The following is a 17,817-nucleotide window of genomic DNA, read 5'->3' on the forward strand; positions in this document are numbered from 1 at the left end:
AATTATAAAGATTGGTAGCCTAAAAGATACTTCTTACCTAGGTACTAAACATCATTATTTCACAAATTACATATAAGAACTGGGAAGAACTAGAGATTATCCATATACACATCATCTCTTTTGTCAATAAGCTATCACTTTCTATTGGAGTGACTCAAGAAGACTAAATTAAAAATAATGAGAAGATTCTGATGAAATACAGATTAATAATGAATGGCAGAACCACTCTGAAAAATGGGCCATTCCTTGGAAATTAAACATGGTTACCAGATAAATCAGCATTCTCAGTCCTAGGTTTATACCCAAAGGATATCAAACATCTATATAGTCATACACATATCCTTTTATTAAAATGTAATAAAAATATAATTATATTACATCCCCCCTCCCTGTTGTCCGTCTCCACCAATCCCTTGCACATCCAATTTTATTTCATGTGCATGTCTGCATTCCATTTGCAGGCTCGGGAACTGGAGTTATAGATGGTTGTGAGCAGCCACGTGGGTGCTGTGAGCCAAAAGAGGTTCTTCTGGAAGAGCGGCAAGTGCCCTAAACTGCTCAGCCGTGTCCTTAGTCCCACACAGATACTACTATCAGCATTATTCACAATAGCGGACAATGGAAACAACCCCAAAGTCCATCAACGTAATAAATGAACAAATGAAACATGCTACAGCTATACAACACACACCCACCCACACGCACATGCGTGTATACATCGCACACGCACACACATGCACGCACAGACACACACTCCGTAAGGGAATAGTACTTGGCCATAAAAAGAAACTATAAAGGATGTAGGTTGCACAGCTCTGTGGCAGAGTGCTTGCCTAGTACACAAGGGGACCTGAGCTGAATAAAAAAACATAAAGGAGAAAGGGAGGTGAAGTACTGATACGTGCCACAACACGGCAAATCTTTAAAAAAAAATACTCTAAGTTAAAGAGCAGAGACATAGAAAAAGCAGTTACCATACGAACTCAATGAAACGTCTAGGCTAGCCAAGTCCACAGACACATACCACCTAAAGGATACAAAGTTTCTTTCAGGACAAGAAAGCTCTAAAGTTAGACTGTGGTGATGGTTTTACAAGTCTGTAATTATCATGAATTACACAATTTACACGGGTAAAGCTTTTAATGACACAAGAAGTATAGCTACATAAAGTTATTAAAATATGTAATTATGAATAATTTTGACATCAAGACTTGTATTAGCAGAGTTAACCAACTCCATAATGTGACAGGCAATGCAGCACAGGGTAGCATACAGACATGTACACTGGAGCAGACGGCTGGCTTCTGAAGACCACCACGCTACCTAGTACCTGAGCAAATTACTCAGGCTCATCTACAAAATAGGAACTAACGTCCCAAGTGGATAGTATGGATAATATATGCACAGTTACGATTGTGAAAATTAAATTAACCGTGCTAACCACTTAGAATGGTACCTAGAACATAGTACGTGTGCATAAGTATACCATATTACCATACTGTCATATTAGACATTGAATTTTCTGATTTAGACACAAGACAATAAGCCGCCCACTGACTTTTAAAACATGGAAATGCCCTACTTTATGCTTCCCACTCTATTGCTCCAATAGCAGCTTCATAATTCACTGGCTATTATAAACTTGGTTATTGTATGGTACCATTACAAATAAAAAGGACATAATAAAATGTGGGGGAGGAAAGCTGAAATAAACATCATAATAAAGCCAAATTTTATCAACATAATGATTTTAAAAGTAAAAACAACGTAGGAACTGAATTAGCGGCTCATGCCAATAATCCCAGCACTTTGGAAACGAGGCAGGAGAAATGCCATAAGTTACAGGCCAGCCTGGGCTACATAGCTAAGTTCCAGGCCATCCTAGGCTAGAATGGGATTTCATCAGTAACTTACTAAAAAGTTGGTAGGAGGGGAGACGGTAATCCGATAGTGGAAAAGTCGTCCAGCGTTGTTGGTCATGGGACGACAGGGCTTGATTGCCTGGGGGAACAAAATGAGAACGTTTTACAAATGAAGTAGAAAATGATTGTCTTTTAAAAGGAACTGTATCATCAGTTTCACATCCGACACCTGCTTTTCTGTGTGTTCCTGTTCACTTTACTATGTATTAACTAAGTGACCAAAAAGATGTGGCTAGTCACGGGTTCTCAACCTTCCCCATAGGCACTAGTGAAGTGGGAACCAAACGGACCTGTGATCTGGTGTTCAGTGTGACCAGAAGTGTCTGCAGGTTTTATGTCCCCCACCAAATACATGGTCTCAATGAATGGGCATCTGTCATCAGTTGAGTACTTGGGGGACAGGGCTAGACCCCCAGTACCCATAGCGGGAACCATGATTGGTATACTCTGGTTCTATTCAGTACAAGTAGATATGTAAGTGACGTCAGCATCCAGGAGGGTCTGGAAGGACTCACGGCTTGCCAACCAGGAGCCCCATTTGGCATACAACCAGTAGAGACTGCTCTACTCACTCTGCAGGCAACTGCCTGGGGTCTCTTTAGAAGGCGGATGAGCCTGCAAAGGCCCCGAAAGTAGCACAAAGTAGATGGACTACTGTTGTGTGAGTTCCTTGCCCTTTCCAGGGCAAAGACCCCGAGGAGCGACTTAACTCTTAGCAGCTACGCCATCAGCTCCACAGGATCTTTAGCCAGTGGTAGGGTACCAAACTGCAAAACATCTGCTCCCAAGGTGCTCTTGTTCTGTGGAGATAGTACTTGCAAACATCCTTTGGGACATGCCTGACTGTCTTCCTAGTCCCCTTCCTTCCCCACTTTAAGACCTTAATGTGAGGAGGCTCGTACTAGGGCGCAGTATGTACCAGGCCATGAACAGCTCCTGCAGCAGAGTACAGGAAGATGGGTGCATGCCCCACCAGGGTAAGCCTTGTTTTACAGTAACATTCTTAATTTAGTAGTCGGCTACCAGCTGTTGTATTTCTTGGTCCGTGAACTGCAGACTACACCTGTGAATTGCACCCATACCAGGGGCATACCTCTATGTGGACTCAGTGGTGTCTGGGTGAATGCCTTTTCATCTGAGCCAATTATGTATGTGGCAGCTGGCTCCTTAACCATATCCTAAGTGGTGAATAACAACATCTCACTCAGCATAAACACTCTACAGATCACAGAGCTCCTGATCAGTCAAGCAGAGTAATACAACTCTGAGAAGTGCCTGGGAGACTTGAGTGTACTGTTTTGTTATGTTTGTACCGAAAGGATGCAGTCTGCAATTTATGCTGCAAGAGAATACATACATTAGACCTGTGCTCAGCTGTAATAGCTGTTTGTGGCACGGGGAACACCTCACCAACAGCTGCTGGCAGGCATCACAGGGGGTGGCACTCTCCATGGAAGGCCATGCTCTCCGCAGAAGAGAGTAAGGGCGAGGTTCAGTGACTCCGTGGGCTCTGCTGGGCCCCATCAGCAGATACTCATCTAGATCCCCCACTGACAAACAACACTTGTACTCTCTGCAGATAAGCTTTTCCTTAGGCCTCTTGTTCAGTGGCATCATGATGCCAAGACTTTCGGAACCAGCCACACTCCTAAATAGCAGCAACTCGAGACACACCATCTGGCAGTCAGCTCTGAAAACCAGGAGCACACTTCCTACCCATAGCATCCAGACCATCCTCCTGTCAATCATCCTCCAAAGAGGGGGCCCAGAGTGGTCTTAAGAATCATTCTGCCATACTGTGCCTGGTAGCAGTTTCCACAGCAGAGACAAGAAGTTCATACAGAAAGCTGAAGCAGGTCAAAAAAACAGAACAAAGCGACCAAGCCAACTGTGGAGCATCCCGAGTTTCCCAGTGGGATCCAGTCACTATCCACTCTCCTGATCGTCCCACAGAAGTGAGTGAAGACTCGCTTGCTTATAGGCATCCCACCTTAATATCCAGCCATTGTGCTCGGGACTCTGGGGGGTCCCAGTTAATCAGCCCTAGGGCTCTTGTTTCCCCGTCAGTTCAATCCACATCTCAAATGAGTCTTGGGTACTGCCCAATGCTCAGGCAGTTTATCCTGGCAACACCATCACAAAACACAAAACCAAAGCGGGTCAGGCACATGGAATAGATGACTGACTGACCAGAAGAGTCCCTACATGAAACTGCACTTGGAATTTGGGGCAGCCGTCCTGCTTTCTTGCGCCAGTGTTCGGCTTGAGGCAGTTACCAGGTGTTCCTTCATTAAGGGACTTGAAGCTCTTTGAAATGATCGAGCAAAGGTTTCAGAAAGCTGCATTTGTGCTGAGGGAGTGAGGCTCTTGGAAATCCAGACCTGAGTTGTATCACACCAACCTTGCATGAGACACTTTAGCTCTGCTTCTAGAGAACCTAAGACGTAGCAGATGGTAGTAGGAACAAATAAGCTAAGGAAATAAGGACAATAATAAGGACACCACCTAACAAAGAGTCCCTATCACCGGTAGTAAACACAGTACAAATGACCCTGGCATCAGGTGGCCAGACGACTACTGTTTTCAGACTTTGAGAAATGGGAGGCTGCACCATTGGAAGAGCTGGTACCAAGTATTCAGGACTATAGAGGAAATGGTGTCTACAAGAGAAAGGGTCATGGATTTTAGAGATGGATGGCAAGTGTTAAATACCATATTCTCTACCATGGTCTTGGTCCTTGGTCTGCCATGAAATCACCTGGAGGGCTTATTAAATCACAGCATACTTTCCCCCTGGCAGCTGGTGGGTGGACAGTATACATTTCCAACAAGCTCCAGATTAAACTGATACTAATTTGAAAACTTCACTGTGAGAACTACTGCTCTAAAAAAAAAAAAAAAAAAATGTAATGGCAGAGGAGGGGAGATGTGAATGCCAAAGGGCTTCTTGAAGATCCAAAGAGAACTTCCCATCACTGGCAGTGAGACCTCAGAAAAAGCTGGGAGCAAACCAGAGCTTACCTGTGAAAGCCATAATTCTAGGACAACTGACAGCCAACCAAGGTAGGTCTGCTATGGCAAGGTCAGGGCCCTGGAAACCTGGGACAGGGACAGGTAGATTTTAACTCCCCAGACTCCTCGGAACCTCCTGACTCTGCAGAGATGGCACATCCCTCCCTGTTTAGATCACTCACTCACCTGCACCAGAAGGCAACGGACGATCCTGTCAGCAGTGTCCACTATACCTCAGCCCACATACAGACCCCATCAATCAGCCTCCTTGCCAACAGACCTATGCTGCAAGTTATTTCACAGAACAACCCAGTTGTATAGGAGGTTGGGAGAAGGAGCCTACGTCCGGAAGGAGCTCTAAGAAACACTCAGCATGTCCCAGAAGGGGGTCTGCCAAGGGCCAGATGGGGAGAATGCTCTTAAGGAAGAGTTTGTGGACTTGGGAGAACTCGAGACATAAAACCAAGAGATGCTGGAGTTCCCTCCGAGGGTAGGTCTAAGATGTAATGGTGCATCTAAGAGATGCTGAAAGCCCCAAAGAGCCCAACCAAATGTTGAAGAGAAGGAGCAGGCATGCTGGGATGGAGGTAGTACCTGCAACTAGGAATATGCAGATACAAATGTGCTAGGTGATGAGGAGTGCTGCATCACCAAGGTCAGTGGTGGCCGCCTCTGTCAGCCAGGACAGACCACAGGACAAGTAGTCAGAGTCTGTCAAGAACAACTGGGATGACACAAGCTGGAAACTAAGCCAATAGAAGCCATGTCACATAATTATCATTATGACCAGTAAAGTCGGATTACCAGCCAAGGGGGTCTGCACCATGGAAACAGTTAACAGAATATGTTGTCACTGGGTCCAAAACAAGGAGCAATCAACCAGAGTAGTGCGCAGTTTATACAAGCAGAAGAACTCAAGGATAACCAAGAGTCTAAAGGCGAGTATTCCACTCAACAGTCACACTATCTATCCCCTTACCAGTTCCAGTTCCAAATTCATCAAGATTTTTAGACTGAAATCCATCAGCTGGAAAAGTAACCAGACTCCAGAAGAAAAAATCCTGCACATTGTAATGACTACAACTGGTGATGAATACCCTATCCTTGCTCAACGGTCCAATGACTATTTCCTTGAGACTCTGTACAAAGTAGGAAAGGGATGTCCAGGCAGTTCAGTGAGTACTGGACACAGTAACCAAAAATCATCGATACCATAGGGATGAGATGTGTTATCCTTGCATCCAGTAAGAGTGGGTGATGGTGTAATATGATGGAATGTTGGCCACGTCTGGTTTAGTAAATCTACCTCAGATCTACCCAGCAGTCATTTCCCTGGCTGCTGACTGCTCACTGGAACTGACATAACTTGGCATATGAAACTATTCCTCACACTGGGTCCTAATGTGGAAGAAGAGCAACCATAACAGCACTTGACCAGGCAAAAGCTACTGTAAATTACCACCACCATTCCTCCAACCCAAGAACCACAAACAATCCTGCACAAGATAATGGAGATCCCTGCCATCCTTAAGGCTCACAGAGGTACTGGTACTGTTGAATTCACCAGAGTAGTCCCTAGAGGGTCCTAAAGGGTTACAGTAGGCTACCATGGTCTCTCCCAAGCAGCAGCTCTGATGGCAACTGCTATGCCAAGTACTGTGGCTCAATGAGACATTAACCAAACTCCACGGCAACTCATTCAGTCAACATGTTTGCCTCCATCCCAATCAGAAATGAGGACTGGAATTTCTCACAATACCTCTCTGCATTACATCTCCATCCCAATATTCATAAAGGTCCCAATTGTCCAGACATGCTACAGATCAAACTGTTCCATTATTTCTGCGGAATTATGTTACTCAAGCTAGAAACCTTAATAAAGACATATGTACTACAGAGGATCAGAGAAAAAACCCACAAAGGTTCAAGGCCCTACCACAGCCAACACTATTATAAAGTTCAGTTTTCTATAGACCACCACGACATCATCTGCAGAGTAAAAGATACATTATCCTACCATCTACTTCCTACAATGAAGAAAGAAGCGTTAACATCTGGACGTTCTTACAGGTTCATAGGATACCCCAAACCCACACCCAACAAGAGTGCTCTGGCCAATTACATGGTGGTGCAAAAAGCTGGAGTATCAAGTGGGGCCCCAGAAAAATACCTTAGCAAGTCTAGGCGCGCGCACACACACTCCTACTGCTATGACCCACAATTCACAATGGCAAGGTCAGGAAAAGGTGCCAAAAGACCTCACAGCAGACCACACTAGAGAATGACAATGCTGGTCTCTGGACCTAGGCCAGGTCATCTGAAGTAAAGAATTACATGCCTTGGGGGGATGCGGGCGGTGGTGGTATAAGTGTAGTGTACCTGATTAGTATGGAAGGCCTGGCTTTAGAACAACACCAAATCAATATGTGTCCAGACCTGCCTGTCATAAACTGGGTACTGTCAATCCCATCAAGCAATTAGGCTGAGTGGCACAGGCAACAATCCATCCTAAAAGGAAGGTGGCACATTCAGAATCAAACCCACAATAGGAACAAGGGACAGACAAGCTGTCTGGCAGATGGCCCAGATCCCTACTGGCTTCCACACTGTGGCATCACCGTCCCTCTCTCCTCAGCTGATGACTAAGGATATAACGATGCAGGTGGAGGAAAAAGCTTAGGCCTGGTTTACAAACAAGCTAATTTAGGATGCAGATGCAAACAAAAACGGACTGTACTGCAGTCTTGCTCTGCGATGACTTTGAAAGACCCCAATGAGGGGGAAATCTCTGCAGTGAACAGTTCCAGCAATGCCCGATCGGGTACTTTGAATGGAAAAGGAAGTAGCCTTTCCTTCCTTTGTCTACAAGGAAAAAGACCAAATGATCAAGAATGAAAAGGTCTTGGGAGAGACTTGGAAGTGGGCTAGAGGGAGGGACTTCAGGACTTCCCATCAGGATGGTGACCATCAGAGAGCAGCTACTATGGCACCAAACAGACAGAATGACAAGGGCGATCATGTCTGTGCCCACACCATCCCAGAGTAGACAGGGCAGGCCCATGAGTGTAGTGACCACAGTCACAAGAACCCAAGAGCACAGGCCCCACTTAACAAGAAATAAGCGAGCTAAGCTAACCTTATGCTAGTGAACATCTATACAAACGGCTAGTTAGCACTGGCATCACCCCTTGAGAACAAGCTACCATCAGTAGTAGCAAGCTGACTACCCAGGCCTCTTCTATCTGTACAGGAGCAAACAAGTAGGATATAGCCCACGGGCATACAGCTGATACCGTGGCCCACTCAGGCTCCCATCCCGGAGAAGCCTACTACCTCGCTAGAGGGAACGTAGGTGGCATGCAGGCTGCGGCTGTTGGTCCACAGGACAGCTCCTGTGAGGTCACCCCCAGCTACAAAGCCCCCTCTCCCAAGGTCATGGGCTTCCTGAAAAGGGCTGCTATAGAGATCAAGGGATGCGAAGGTATGAAGGCCATTCCGGCCAACAAAAGGAAATTCTGTCAGGCTGGCTGGATCAGGCCCGCAGAGCAGCTGAACCACCCCCTCTACTCTTGACCCCCCTCTTCTTCTCAGACACTGATCCCCAGCAACAGGTCAGACCACCTCACCTGAGGCACAGGAACAGATGCCCACAGGTGAAACTTGGTCAAAACTCCTCACTACACTCGCTGGGCTCCAAAGATAACTAAGTCGTTGAAATTATCAAGCAGTCTCATAGCTTTATTAGAGCCTCAAACAAGTTTTTTTTTTTTAAAGCAGTTTTTTTTTCTTTTTTTAAGATTTATTTATTTATTATGTATACAATGTTCTGCCTGCATGTATGTCTGCAGGCCAGAAGAGGGCGCCAGATCTCATTACAGATGGTTGTGAGCCACCATGTGGTTGCTGGGAATTGAACTCAGGACCTCTGGAAGAGCAGCCAGTGCTCTTAACCTCTGAGCCATCTCTCCAGCCCATCAAACAAGTTTTAAATAGAAATTAAGAACTTACATATTCTGTGTGTAGGTATGTGTGGAATCATAAAACAGTAATTCTGAGATTAATGGAAATAATTTGACAAATCGGAAAGATAGTGAAGAAAAAAATGATGGGAAACTAATCAAAAGACAGTCGTTACAAATAGCTCCAGTGTAAAGGCCTTCTATCCCTTCAGCCAAGCTTAGAGTGTCCCTGAGAAGCCAAGGCCGGGGTATAGAGTCAATGGAAACTCAACACTGGTAGAGATAAAGATTCTGACAAGTTCCATGGTGAAGGTAAAGTTCTACCTGCAGGCATAAACAGGGTAGGTCCCCAGGGGACGAGAACGTGAGCCTCATAGCTAGAGTTAGAACATTTCCCTGGGGCAATCCATAACCACTGATGAAAACAGGAAACTAACGCTAGTGTATCCAGTTTGAGAACACTTAAGAATAACGCATACAGCATACATGAACCTTCCAAACTCTTTTTAGTTTCCTCAACAGCATTCTGGAATCTACTCAAAGCCCAAATATTGTCCCTCTGTAACTGTCAGTAACTCAGGCTATAACAGGGAACACGAATAGATCATTTTGATGGCATTACTTCATTTCATGGGAAGAGAATAACAACGGCATTCGTCTCCTTGGGACTCCTTGGTGCTTACACAAATCATAAGCCAAGCCAGTTACCTCTTCTCCGGGGTAGATGCTGTGCCGAATTCCCGTGCGTCTTGCTTTTGCGCTGCATTTGCAAAGTGGTCCATCATTCATCTGTCAGAAACAGAATGCAATTCAGTTTTATTGGGGGGAAATCCACACGAGGCACAAAGATGCCCCCGAAACTGTGAGGCTTAATGTCATGAGTGCTGGGGCCTTGAAGAGGCTGTCACAGCTAGAAGATTAAACGGATGTTCCAAAACCAATAAACTGGAAACTGTCTGTAATAGATAATAAGAAGAAAACGTACAGCAACACTGGAATCCCAAGTTATTTGTGCAGCCAAGCAGGAAATATCATTGTCGGCACACTGTTCACCCTTACTGTCTCTTGCCTCTCTACAGCGCTTTCCTTTTTCTTACTTCAGAGGAAATGACTTTACACGCAGAGAGACAAATGTACTTCATATCCTAAAGGTATGCACAGACTGCTTTGAAGATGACCTGCAGATTTAATGTTTTAAGAACTGAAGTATGCCTCGCGGTAGTGGCGCACGCCTTTAGTCCCAGCACTTGGGAGGCAGAGGCAGGTGAATCTCTGTGAGTTTGAGGCTAACCTGGTCTACAAAATGACTTCCAGGACAGCCAGGACTGTTACACAGAGAGAGCCTGTCTCGAAAAATTTTAAAAAAAGAAAAAAGAAAGAGAGAAAGAGAGAGAGAGAAAGAAAGAAAGGAAGAATAAGAACTGAAGTATGTATAACAAGCAGGGGCAGGGACATCCAGTAGAATAAAATAAAAAGCTTTTAATGCTAGACAGCTTAAAATCAACCCTCTTCCACCTAGTTTCACTGTACTCTGGAGGTGAACAATGTTGAAGGCCGCTCAGGACAGTAAGTACCAAGCAGCAGAGGATAAATAATAGCACCGGATCCATGAACTCAAGTAACATTTATTATAGAAAGGAGAGCAGACACTATGCTTGGATTTTAAAAGAAGAAACGCCATCTAAATGGACCCAGCCCTGGAGCTGCTGGGGTTGCTTAGGCAAGGCTTAAAGAGAAGAAAATGAAGTGCTCGTCAGCACAGACGAGCAAGATGGTTATTCCACACACACCACCAGCATGCACGAGACAAAGAGGAAGCCTGTGTGATACTTGGGGGCATGAAACCCCATTAAACAGAATGGACCGTGTATATGTGAAGACCAAACGTGAGCTGAAATCAAACTGTAAAGCGCCATAACAGCCAGGGCCCAGGCTGAGGACACGGCTCAGTTGTTAATGCGCGTGCCCCACACATGTAAAGACTGGAGTTCAGAGCCCCTGAACCCACACAAAAGCCAAGCAAGGGGCACATGCCTGGAACTCTAGCAATGGCGAGATCCTTGGAAGCTCACAAACCAGCTAGCCAGGCCAGAGAGGCAAAGTTCCAGGCCAATGAGAAAACTCTGCTTCAAACAGAAGACAGAAGGTCCCTGAGGATCACTCCTGTGCTTGTGTTCTTACCTCCATGCACACACGCAGGCACACACTTATGTGCAGGCAAGTTGAGGATCACACCTGTATTGTGTTCTAACCTCCATGCACACACGCAGGCACACATTTATATGTAGGCAAGCTGAGGATCACACCTGTGCTTGTGTTCTTCCCTCCATGCACACACGCAGACTCACACTTATGTGTAGGCAAGCTGAGGATCACACCTGTATTGTGTTCTAACCTCCATGCACACACACAGACACACACTTATGTGCAGGCAAGCTGAGGATCACACCTGTATTGTGTTCTAACCTCCATGCACACACGCAGACACACACTTATGTGCAGGCATGCTGAGGATCACACCTGTGCTTGTGTTCTAATCTCCATGCACACACGCAGACACACACTTATGTGCAGGCATGCTAGTTCCAGGAGTGTACTAAGAATGGATAGTTTTTTTTTCATTCCCTAAGTAACACAGTGTAACAACTACTGACACGGTGTCTATAGTGTAAGGTATTATTAGTAATCTAGAGATTTAAAGCATAAAAGAGGTGTGTGTCACTTATATGTAAATACTACACTGTATTCATAAAAGACTCTGCATCTGTGGATTTTGGTATCTGTGTAGACCCTAGAACCAAAATCTCCTTAGATTCTGAGGGGTGACTATACATTGATAGTTCTTGTTGTTATTTTAAGTTCTAGGGATTTATAATTCATTGAACCCAATTAAAATATAAATGAGGGTGGTGGTGGCACACACCTTTAATCCCAGCACTCGGGAGTCAGAGGCAGGCCGATCTCTGTGAGTTCAAGGCCAGCCTGGGCTACCAAGTGAGTTCCAGGGGGAAAAAAATAAAAATAAAAATAAATTTAAAAAAACTCAAAAAACAAAAAACAAATAAAATATAAGTGACAATATCTCAATAGACTTTGGCAAGAAATAGTAAAGTTAAACTCTTGAGCCTGTTGGGAAATCGAACGCTCCTGGAGGTACAGCAGAAAAACAGCATTACTATCTAAAGACAGTCTGGGATGTCACCTGAAGGAAGAGCTGGTAAACCAGAGGCTGCCTAACGTTCCGTCAGCAATCACAGCACACCCCCAGTGCCAGTGCCAGCTCCCAGACAGCAAACAGCCTCCATGCTTGCCTTTCCCGGGGTCGATGTTCCCACATGGACCCCTTCACAAGGCTCCAGTACGGAGGCCAGGAGACCAAGTCCAGCACACAGAACAGTGAAACAAGACTGGAGCCGAATAGGACAGTAACGTACAGAAAGCAAGGCTGACACTTCTTGACTGAGAACAACCTGGTGAAAAAGACCAACTATGGAGAAAGCTTTCTCCTCTGTCTGAATAGAAAGGAAACTGCTAAATGTGGTAGCACCTGTTAGGAATGGCAGCACTCAAGAGGCCGAGGCAGCAGAGTCACAAGTTCAAGACCAACCTGGACTATCCATAAAAATATGGTGTAAGATGCACTGAAATTTTTGCAAATGTTTCTACTCAATTCCAGGGCATCACAAAGTACATTGTTCTCAGTCATTTCAATTATATTAATCCTTTTCAAAAAACAAAACCTGAAAGGTGGCTCAGCGATTAAGAACACTGATTGCTCTCCCAGAGGATCCGGGTCCAATCCCCAGCATCTATATGGTGGCTCACAACCATATGGACCTCTGGTTGCAGAGGATCCAATGCCCCTTCCTGACCTCCATGAGCACAAGGAATGCACGTGGTGCACAGGCAGACATGCATGCAAAATATTCATACACTCAACACAAGACAAAATAATAATAACAAAAATTTTAAAAAGCTTTTAAAATAGCTGTTATCTAACAAGAATCTGAAGAGAATTCCAATTAATACTGAGTGGTATGAACTCATTCACAACTATAACTGGTAAATTATCATACAGAACAAGGAGGGACAGTCTTACTATTTGCAACAAATTCACATTCATAGAAGACACATTTTTGTACAAACTGTGTATTTGTAAGCACAAATCTGTTATAAAGATACCATTTTTAGAGCCAAGTCTGTGGTACAGGCCTGTAACCTAGCAATCAAGAAGCAAGCCAAAAGTATATAGTGAGAGCCTGTCTCAACAACAAATACATATTTATAGACATTGATTTTTTTTTATCAAATATTACATCAAAACAAAATAATAATCAAAAACTTTTAAGTGTTCTAGCTATTATGTCATTAGCTCATATGCTTAACCAAGAAGAGAATTTACAAAAACTCAAGATCGTTAGCAAGTAAAACAAATGATACTGTAGAGAATGATTCAGTTCACTGTTTAGCAGCAAGATGCCTTCCAGGTGAACTGCTTTACAAAGACCTGCACGCTCTTTCCCTCCCCCCGCCGCCACTCCTCTTCTCCTACTGCAGGTTTATTAACAGCACTACTCTCCTGCTCCCAACAAGGAACTTACAAACACCATCAATGTGATTCAAGGAACAGCTGTTCTGCGCTCACACTTTGCGGCTGAACTCTGAAGCTGAAAGAAGTAACTCTGAAAAATGGCACACAAGCCCTGGGAGACAAAGTCCCATTTCTATACCAGCCAACATGCATCTTCTCAGCCCTGAGTCGTAAATGTGATGTGTGGGTTTGCAACCTTCGGAGCAAAAGCATAAAAAAGCTCGCACCTGGCCCGGGTCGTTGTACCAGAGTTCATCATGAAGCCGGTCAGGGTGAGCCTTTTTGCGTTTAATCTCCGCAATGACATCAAACACCTCGGAGTCGGAGCTGCTTGAGCAAGTGCTCTCCTCGTCGGACTCACACTCAGACTCACTGGAACTCTCTAGTAGAAGGCAGGAGAGAACACAGAAGAAGCTCGTGAACTTAACAAAAGGTTCTGCAAAGACTTTCAAATGCCCTAGACCTTTAAAGGTAAGGGGCAGCTGGGATCACTGTTCGCTGCTCTAGTAAATTTTTTTTTTTGGGGGGGGGGTTTCGAGACAGGGTTTCTCTGTGTAGCTTTGCGCCTTTCCTGGAACTCACTTGGTAGCCCAGGCTGGCCTCGAACTCACAGAGATCCACCTGCCTCTGCCTCCGAGTGCTGGGATTAAAGGCGTGTGCCACCACCGCCCGGCTGCTCTAGTAAATCTTTGAGGGGTTACTCGACACCAAACACTGCTAAGCAGTGCCATGAAAACCGGTTCATAATGCTAAGGAATAATCTAGCTGGGAAAACAAAGAAAATACAGACTTTTATAAAGAAAATGGGAATCATGACGAATATCAAACAAAAATAACACAGTAATAGTGATTTTACACTTTAAAAGTAGTATCAACTCAATAAAGAGCTAGTCTGCTGTGAGCCAGAAAGGTCAGTGGCAATTTCAGAGGGGCACTTGTGACTCAGACCCTGGGCAGAAGAGGAGACCGATGGAAGGATGAGCAGGAATGAGGAGGGGCCAGGTAGTCAGGGATGAAGACAGGACTGGGGTGGACCCTGAGTGCAGCAGAACAGTATTGGGAGGGAAGCACCCCACATGTGAGACTCCAGGCTATACATGATAGCAACACTGAAGATTTTATACTTTTTTCTCTTGATAGGAGTAATTAAAGACATAGACCTTTCTGAGTGTGGCGGTTCACACTTGCATCCCCAGTACTCCTTAAGTAGAGGCAAAAGGGGGGCTGGAGATGGCTCAGAGGTTAAGAGCACTGACTGCTCTTCCAGAGGTCCTGAGTTCAATTCCCAGCAACCACATGGTGGCTCACAACCACCTGTAATGAGATCTGGCTACCTCTTCTACCCTGCAGGCATACATGCTGTATACATAATAAATAAATAAATCTTAAAAAAAAAAAAAAGAAGAAGTAGAGGCAAAAGGGTCAAGAGTTCAAGGCCTGGCAGAGGCAGGTGGATCTCTGTGAGTTCGAGGCCAGAACTCTGGTCTACAGAGTGAGATCCAGGACAGGCACCAAAACTACACAGAGAAACCCTGTCTTGACAAACCAAAAAAAAAAGAAGAAAAGAAATTACTATTTGGGGGCTGGAGAGATGGCTCAGAGGTTAAGAGCACTGGCTGCTCTTCTAGAGGTCCTGAGTTCAATTCCCAGCAACCACATGGTGGCTCACAACCACCTATAATGACATCTGGTGCCATCTTCTAGCCTGCAGGGATACATGCAGGCAGAACACTGTATACATAATAAATAAACAAATCAAAAAAAAAAAAAAAATTCAAGGCCAGCCTCAACCACACAGTGAATTTCAAACCAGGTTACTGAGACAGTCTCGAAGAACAGAGAAGGAAAAAGAGACAAGATTTTAGTCCCTGAAAGTAACTGCATGAAAGCAGAGAGAGAATTGTGATGTGTGAAATAAGCCACAAAAGAAAGACAAATACTACATGATTCCACTTAGGTGAAGGATTTGAAGTCATCAAACTCAGAGACAGAATGTGCTGGTAGTTGGGGGTGGGAGACTGCGCTGTGGCTTAATGTGGACGTTTCAGTTTTACAGGATGGAGAGTTCTTCAAACTGGTGCTGGCAATACACATGTACTTAATAACACCAAACTAGATGATTCCAGTGGTTAAGATGGTAAACTTCGTGTTGTATTTTATTACAGCTTGGAAAAAGAAAGGAGCAGCAGAATAACAAAATCCAGCATCACAAAGTTATCTCCCGTGGACAAGGCTGTCAGTCCCATTTTACAACAGGAAGACCGAGACAGAGAGACTTGTGTCTAAGTCTTCTGCCAAAACCACTTCGCTGTTGGAACCATCTAGGTTTCCAGGTGGCTTTATCCAGCAGGTCTGCATAAAGAAGATGATTGGGCCACAGGCCTGAGTGCAGGTGTTTGGGAGGGTCTACACTTGGCTGTATCTCACAGGGGGGAGGTCTTTTCTCCTCCCCTTGGCATTGTGATAAAAAACCCTTTGGAATAAAGTTCAGGGCTAGTGGGTTTGGACCCAGGCCCTCCCGAGGCTATCCCATGTTTTCTGTCTGTCTCTCCTCTCTATACTTCTATCTACAAATTCCTAATTTCTCTCTGCTCAAAAGTACCCTGGGGGAATTAAGAGGGAGCTGGTCTCCCTCAATTCTTAAGTAAGGAGCACAAGGATTTTGAGCCAGGCCACTTGGCTTCTGAGTCTATGATTTTGCCACTACTATGTGACACGAGACAAAATGAATCTGGGCAAGTGAGGGCCAGACAGAAGAGGTAACAGCATACGGAATGTCTTGTGATCACTTTTCCACCTTCTGGCTATGATAAAGTGTAGTAACATCTGTGCATGGCATTCTGTTAGGGGCTAGGGACACAAACTGGCAAAAAGCATTTCTATCCTCAAAGATAACACCATCAGCACACCTTGGAGCCTGTAATTCCAGCACTTTGGAAACTGAAGCAGGAGAACCACCATGAGTTCAAGTCTGGCTTGGGCAGGAGATTAAATTTAGGGCTACCAGGACTACAGAATGAGAGCCTGTCTCAAAAAGCTGGAGCGAGTGGAGAATCTCACCGTCTACTTCGAAACTCAGACTTAAAAAACAGACATCTCTGAGCAGGTAAAAGCCTTCACACAAGGCTGATGCTTCCTCATCAAACAAGGAGCACTCAGCAACCGAGAGCGCCAAGAAGTGCCCCCTCCCCATTTTAAGGGTTCAGGCACAGACTCCTGCTTTTAGAGGGGTGCTGGAATACAATCCTTTCTGATTCTAAGGCTAGACAACTCTGTAAGAGGTGGACTTGTTAGCCCACCCTATAGAATGAGACCTTACATATTCTGGAGCAGAACTGAGAAAATAAGACCACGTATTTGCTGACTATAGCTAAGATAGGATGAAAAGGAAAGTATTTCAAGTTGGGGGTCTGAAGGCTATTCCCCAAAAGGCCAGCAGTGAGTAGGAACAACGGCGCAGTCTTGGGCTCCTCCACTCACCTAAATCTTCATCTAGCTTCGTCTTCGGGGGCTCCCACGGAGGCCGAGCAGCTTTGGCCTTCTGTTGCCGGTTCCCCAGCTCTTCCTCAAACTTGTCATATAAGTCACGGAGCCTACTCGTTCCTACGACAGTAGAATCTCCCTGAATAAGGAAAGGAGCAATGGGAGAAGCCGTATTAAAAACCGCCATACTAAGAAGAACCTTTAACTACAAAACGCCATTTTTTTTTTTTTTTTTTTTTTTTTTGGTTTTTCGAGACAGGGTTTCTCTGTGTAGCTTTGCGCCTTTCCTGGAACTCACTTGGTAGCCCAGGCTGGCCTCGAACTCACAGAGATCCACCTGGCTCTGCCTCCCGAGTGCTGGGATTAAAGGCGTGCGCCACCACCGCCCGGCCAAAACGCCATTTTTAAAGCCCCAATGCAATCAGTATTTGAAAAGGAAAAGGCCACACACCGGGGGTGAGCCTCTGGGCCAAACACACACTGCTTGCCTGGCAGTTCAGGTAAATGGCCTTCACCAATACAGAGCAGCACGGGGGGGAACTATCTGCCGATGCCCATTAGATGTGACATTAAAATTACCACGGCCTTTGGAGCAAAAAGAAAGTCCCCTCCCGCCCTTCCTGCCACAAGCACACCCAACAAGCACAGGCCTTCTAAAACCCAGTCCAAGAGGAAGTCCTCTGCAGCTACCCACTCTCCCTCCAGAACGAAAATCCATCTAAACGCCCAGACCTTTTGACCTAATAACCTCAAAATGTAAAAAGCAGACCTTTCATATATAAAAATAAACCTAAGGCAAATCAATCATCGACCCCTCGACAGCTCTGGCGTTCTTACCACCTTCTCTGGG

At 45.1% G+C, this 17,817-nt stretch overlaps 1 protein-coding gene across 4 annotated transcripts in view; it reads right to left on the reverse strand.

Annotated features, from left to right (window-relative positions):
• Window positions 1-17,817, reverse strand: part of Drosha (drosha ribonuclease III) — a 119,315-nt gene that overhangs the window by 82,868 nt on the left and 18,630 nt on the right. For all 4 annotated transcript variants that reach the window (XM_028884400.2, XM_028884398.2, XM_028884399.2 and 1 more), the window contains 4 exons: window positions 16,965-17,106; window positions 13,712-13,866; window positions 9,602-9,682; window positions 1,915-2,001 (listed from right to left, as the gene is read on the reverse strand). In XM_028884400.2, coding sequence (XP_028740233.1) covers window positions 1,915-2,001; window positions 9,602-9,682; window positions 13,712-13,866; window positions 16,965-17,106 — 465 coding nt within the window. The remainder of the gene's footprint in view (window positions 1-1,914; window positions 2,002-9,601; window positions 9,683-13,711; window positions 13,867-16,964; window positions 17,107-17,817) is intronic.

The sequence above is a fragment of the Peromyscus leucopus genome, chromosome 11 (genome assembly GCF_004664715.2).
Source record: "Peromyscus leucopus breed LL Stock chromosome 11, UCI_PerLeu_2.1, whole genome shotgun sequence".
Taxonomy (NCBI): Eukaryota; Metazoa; Chordata; class Mammalia; order Rodentia; family Cricetidae; genus Peromyscus; species Peromyscus leucopus.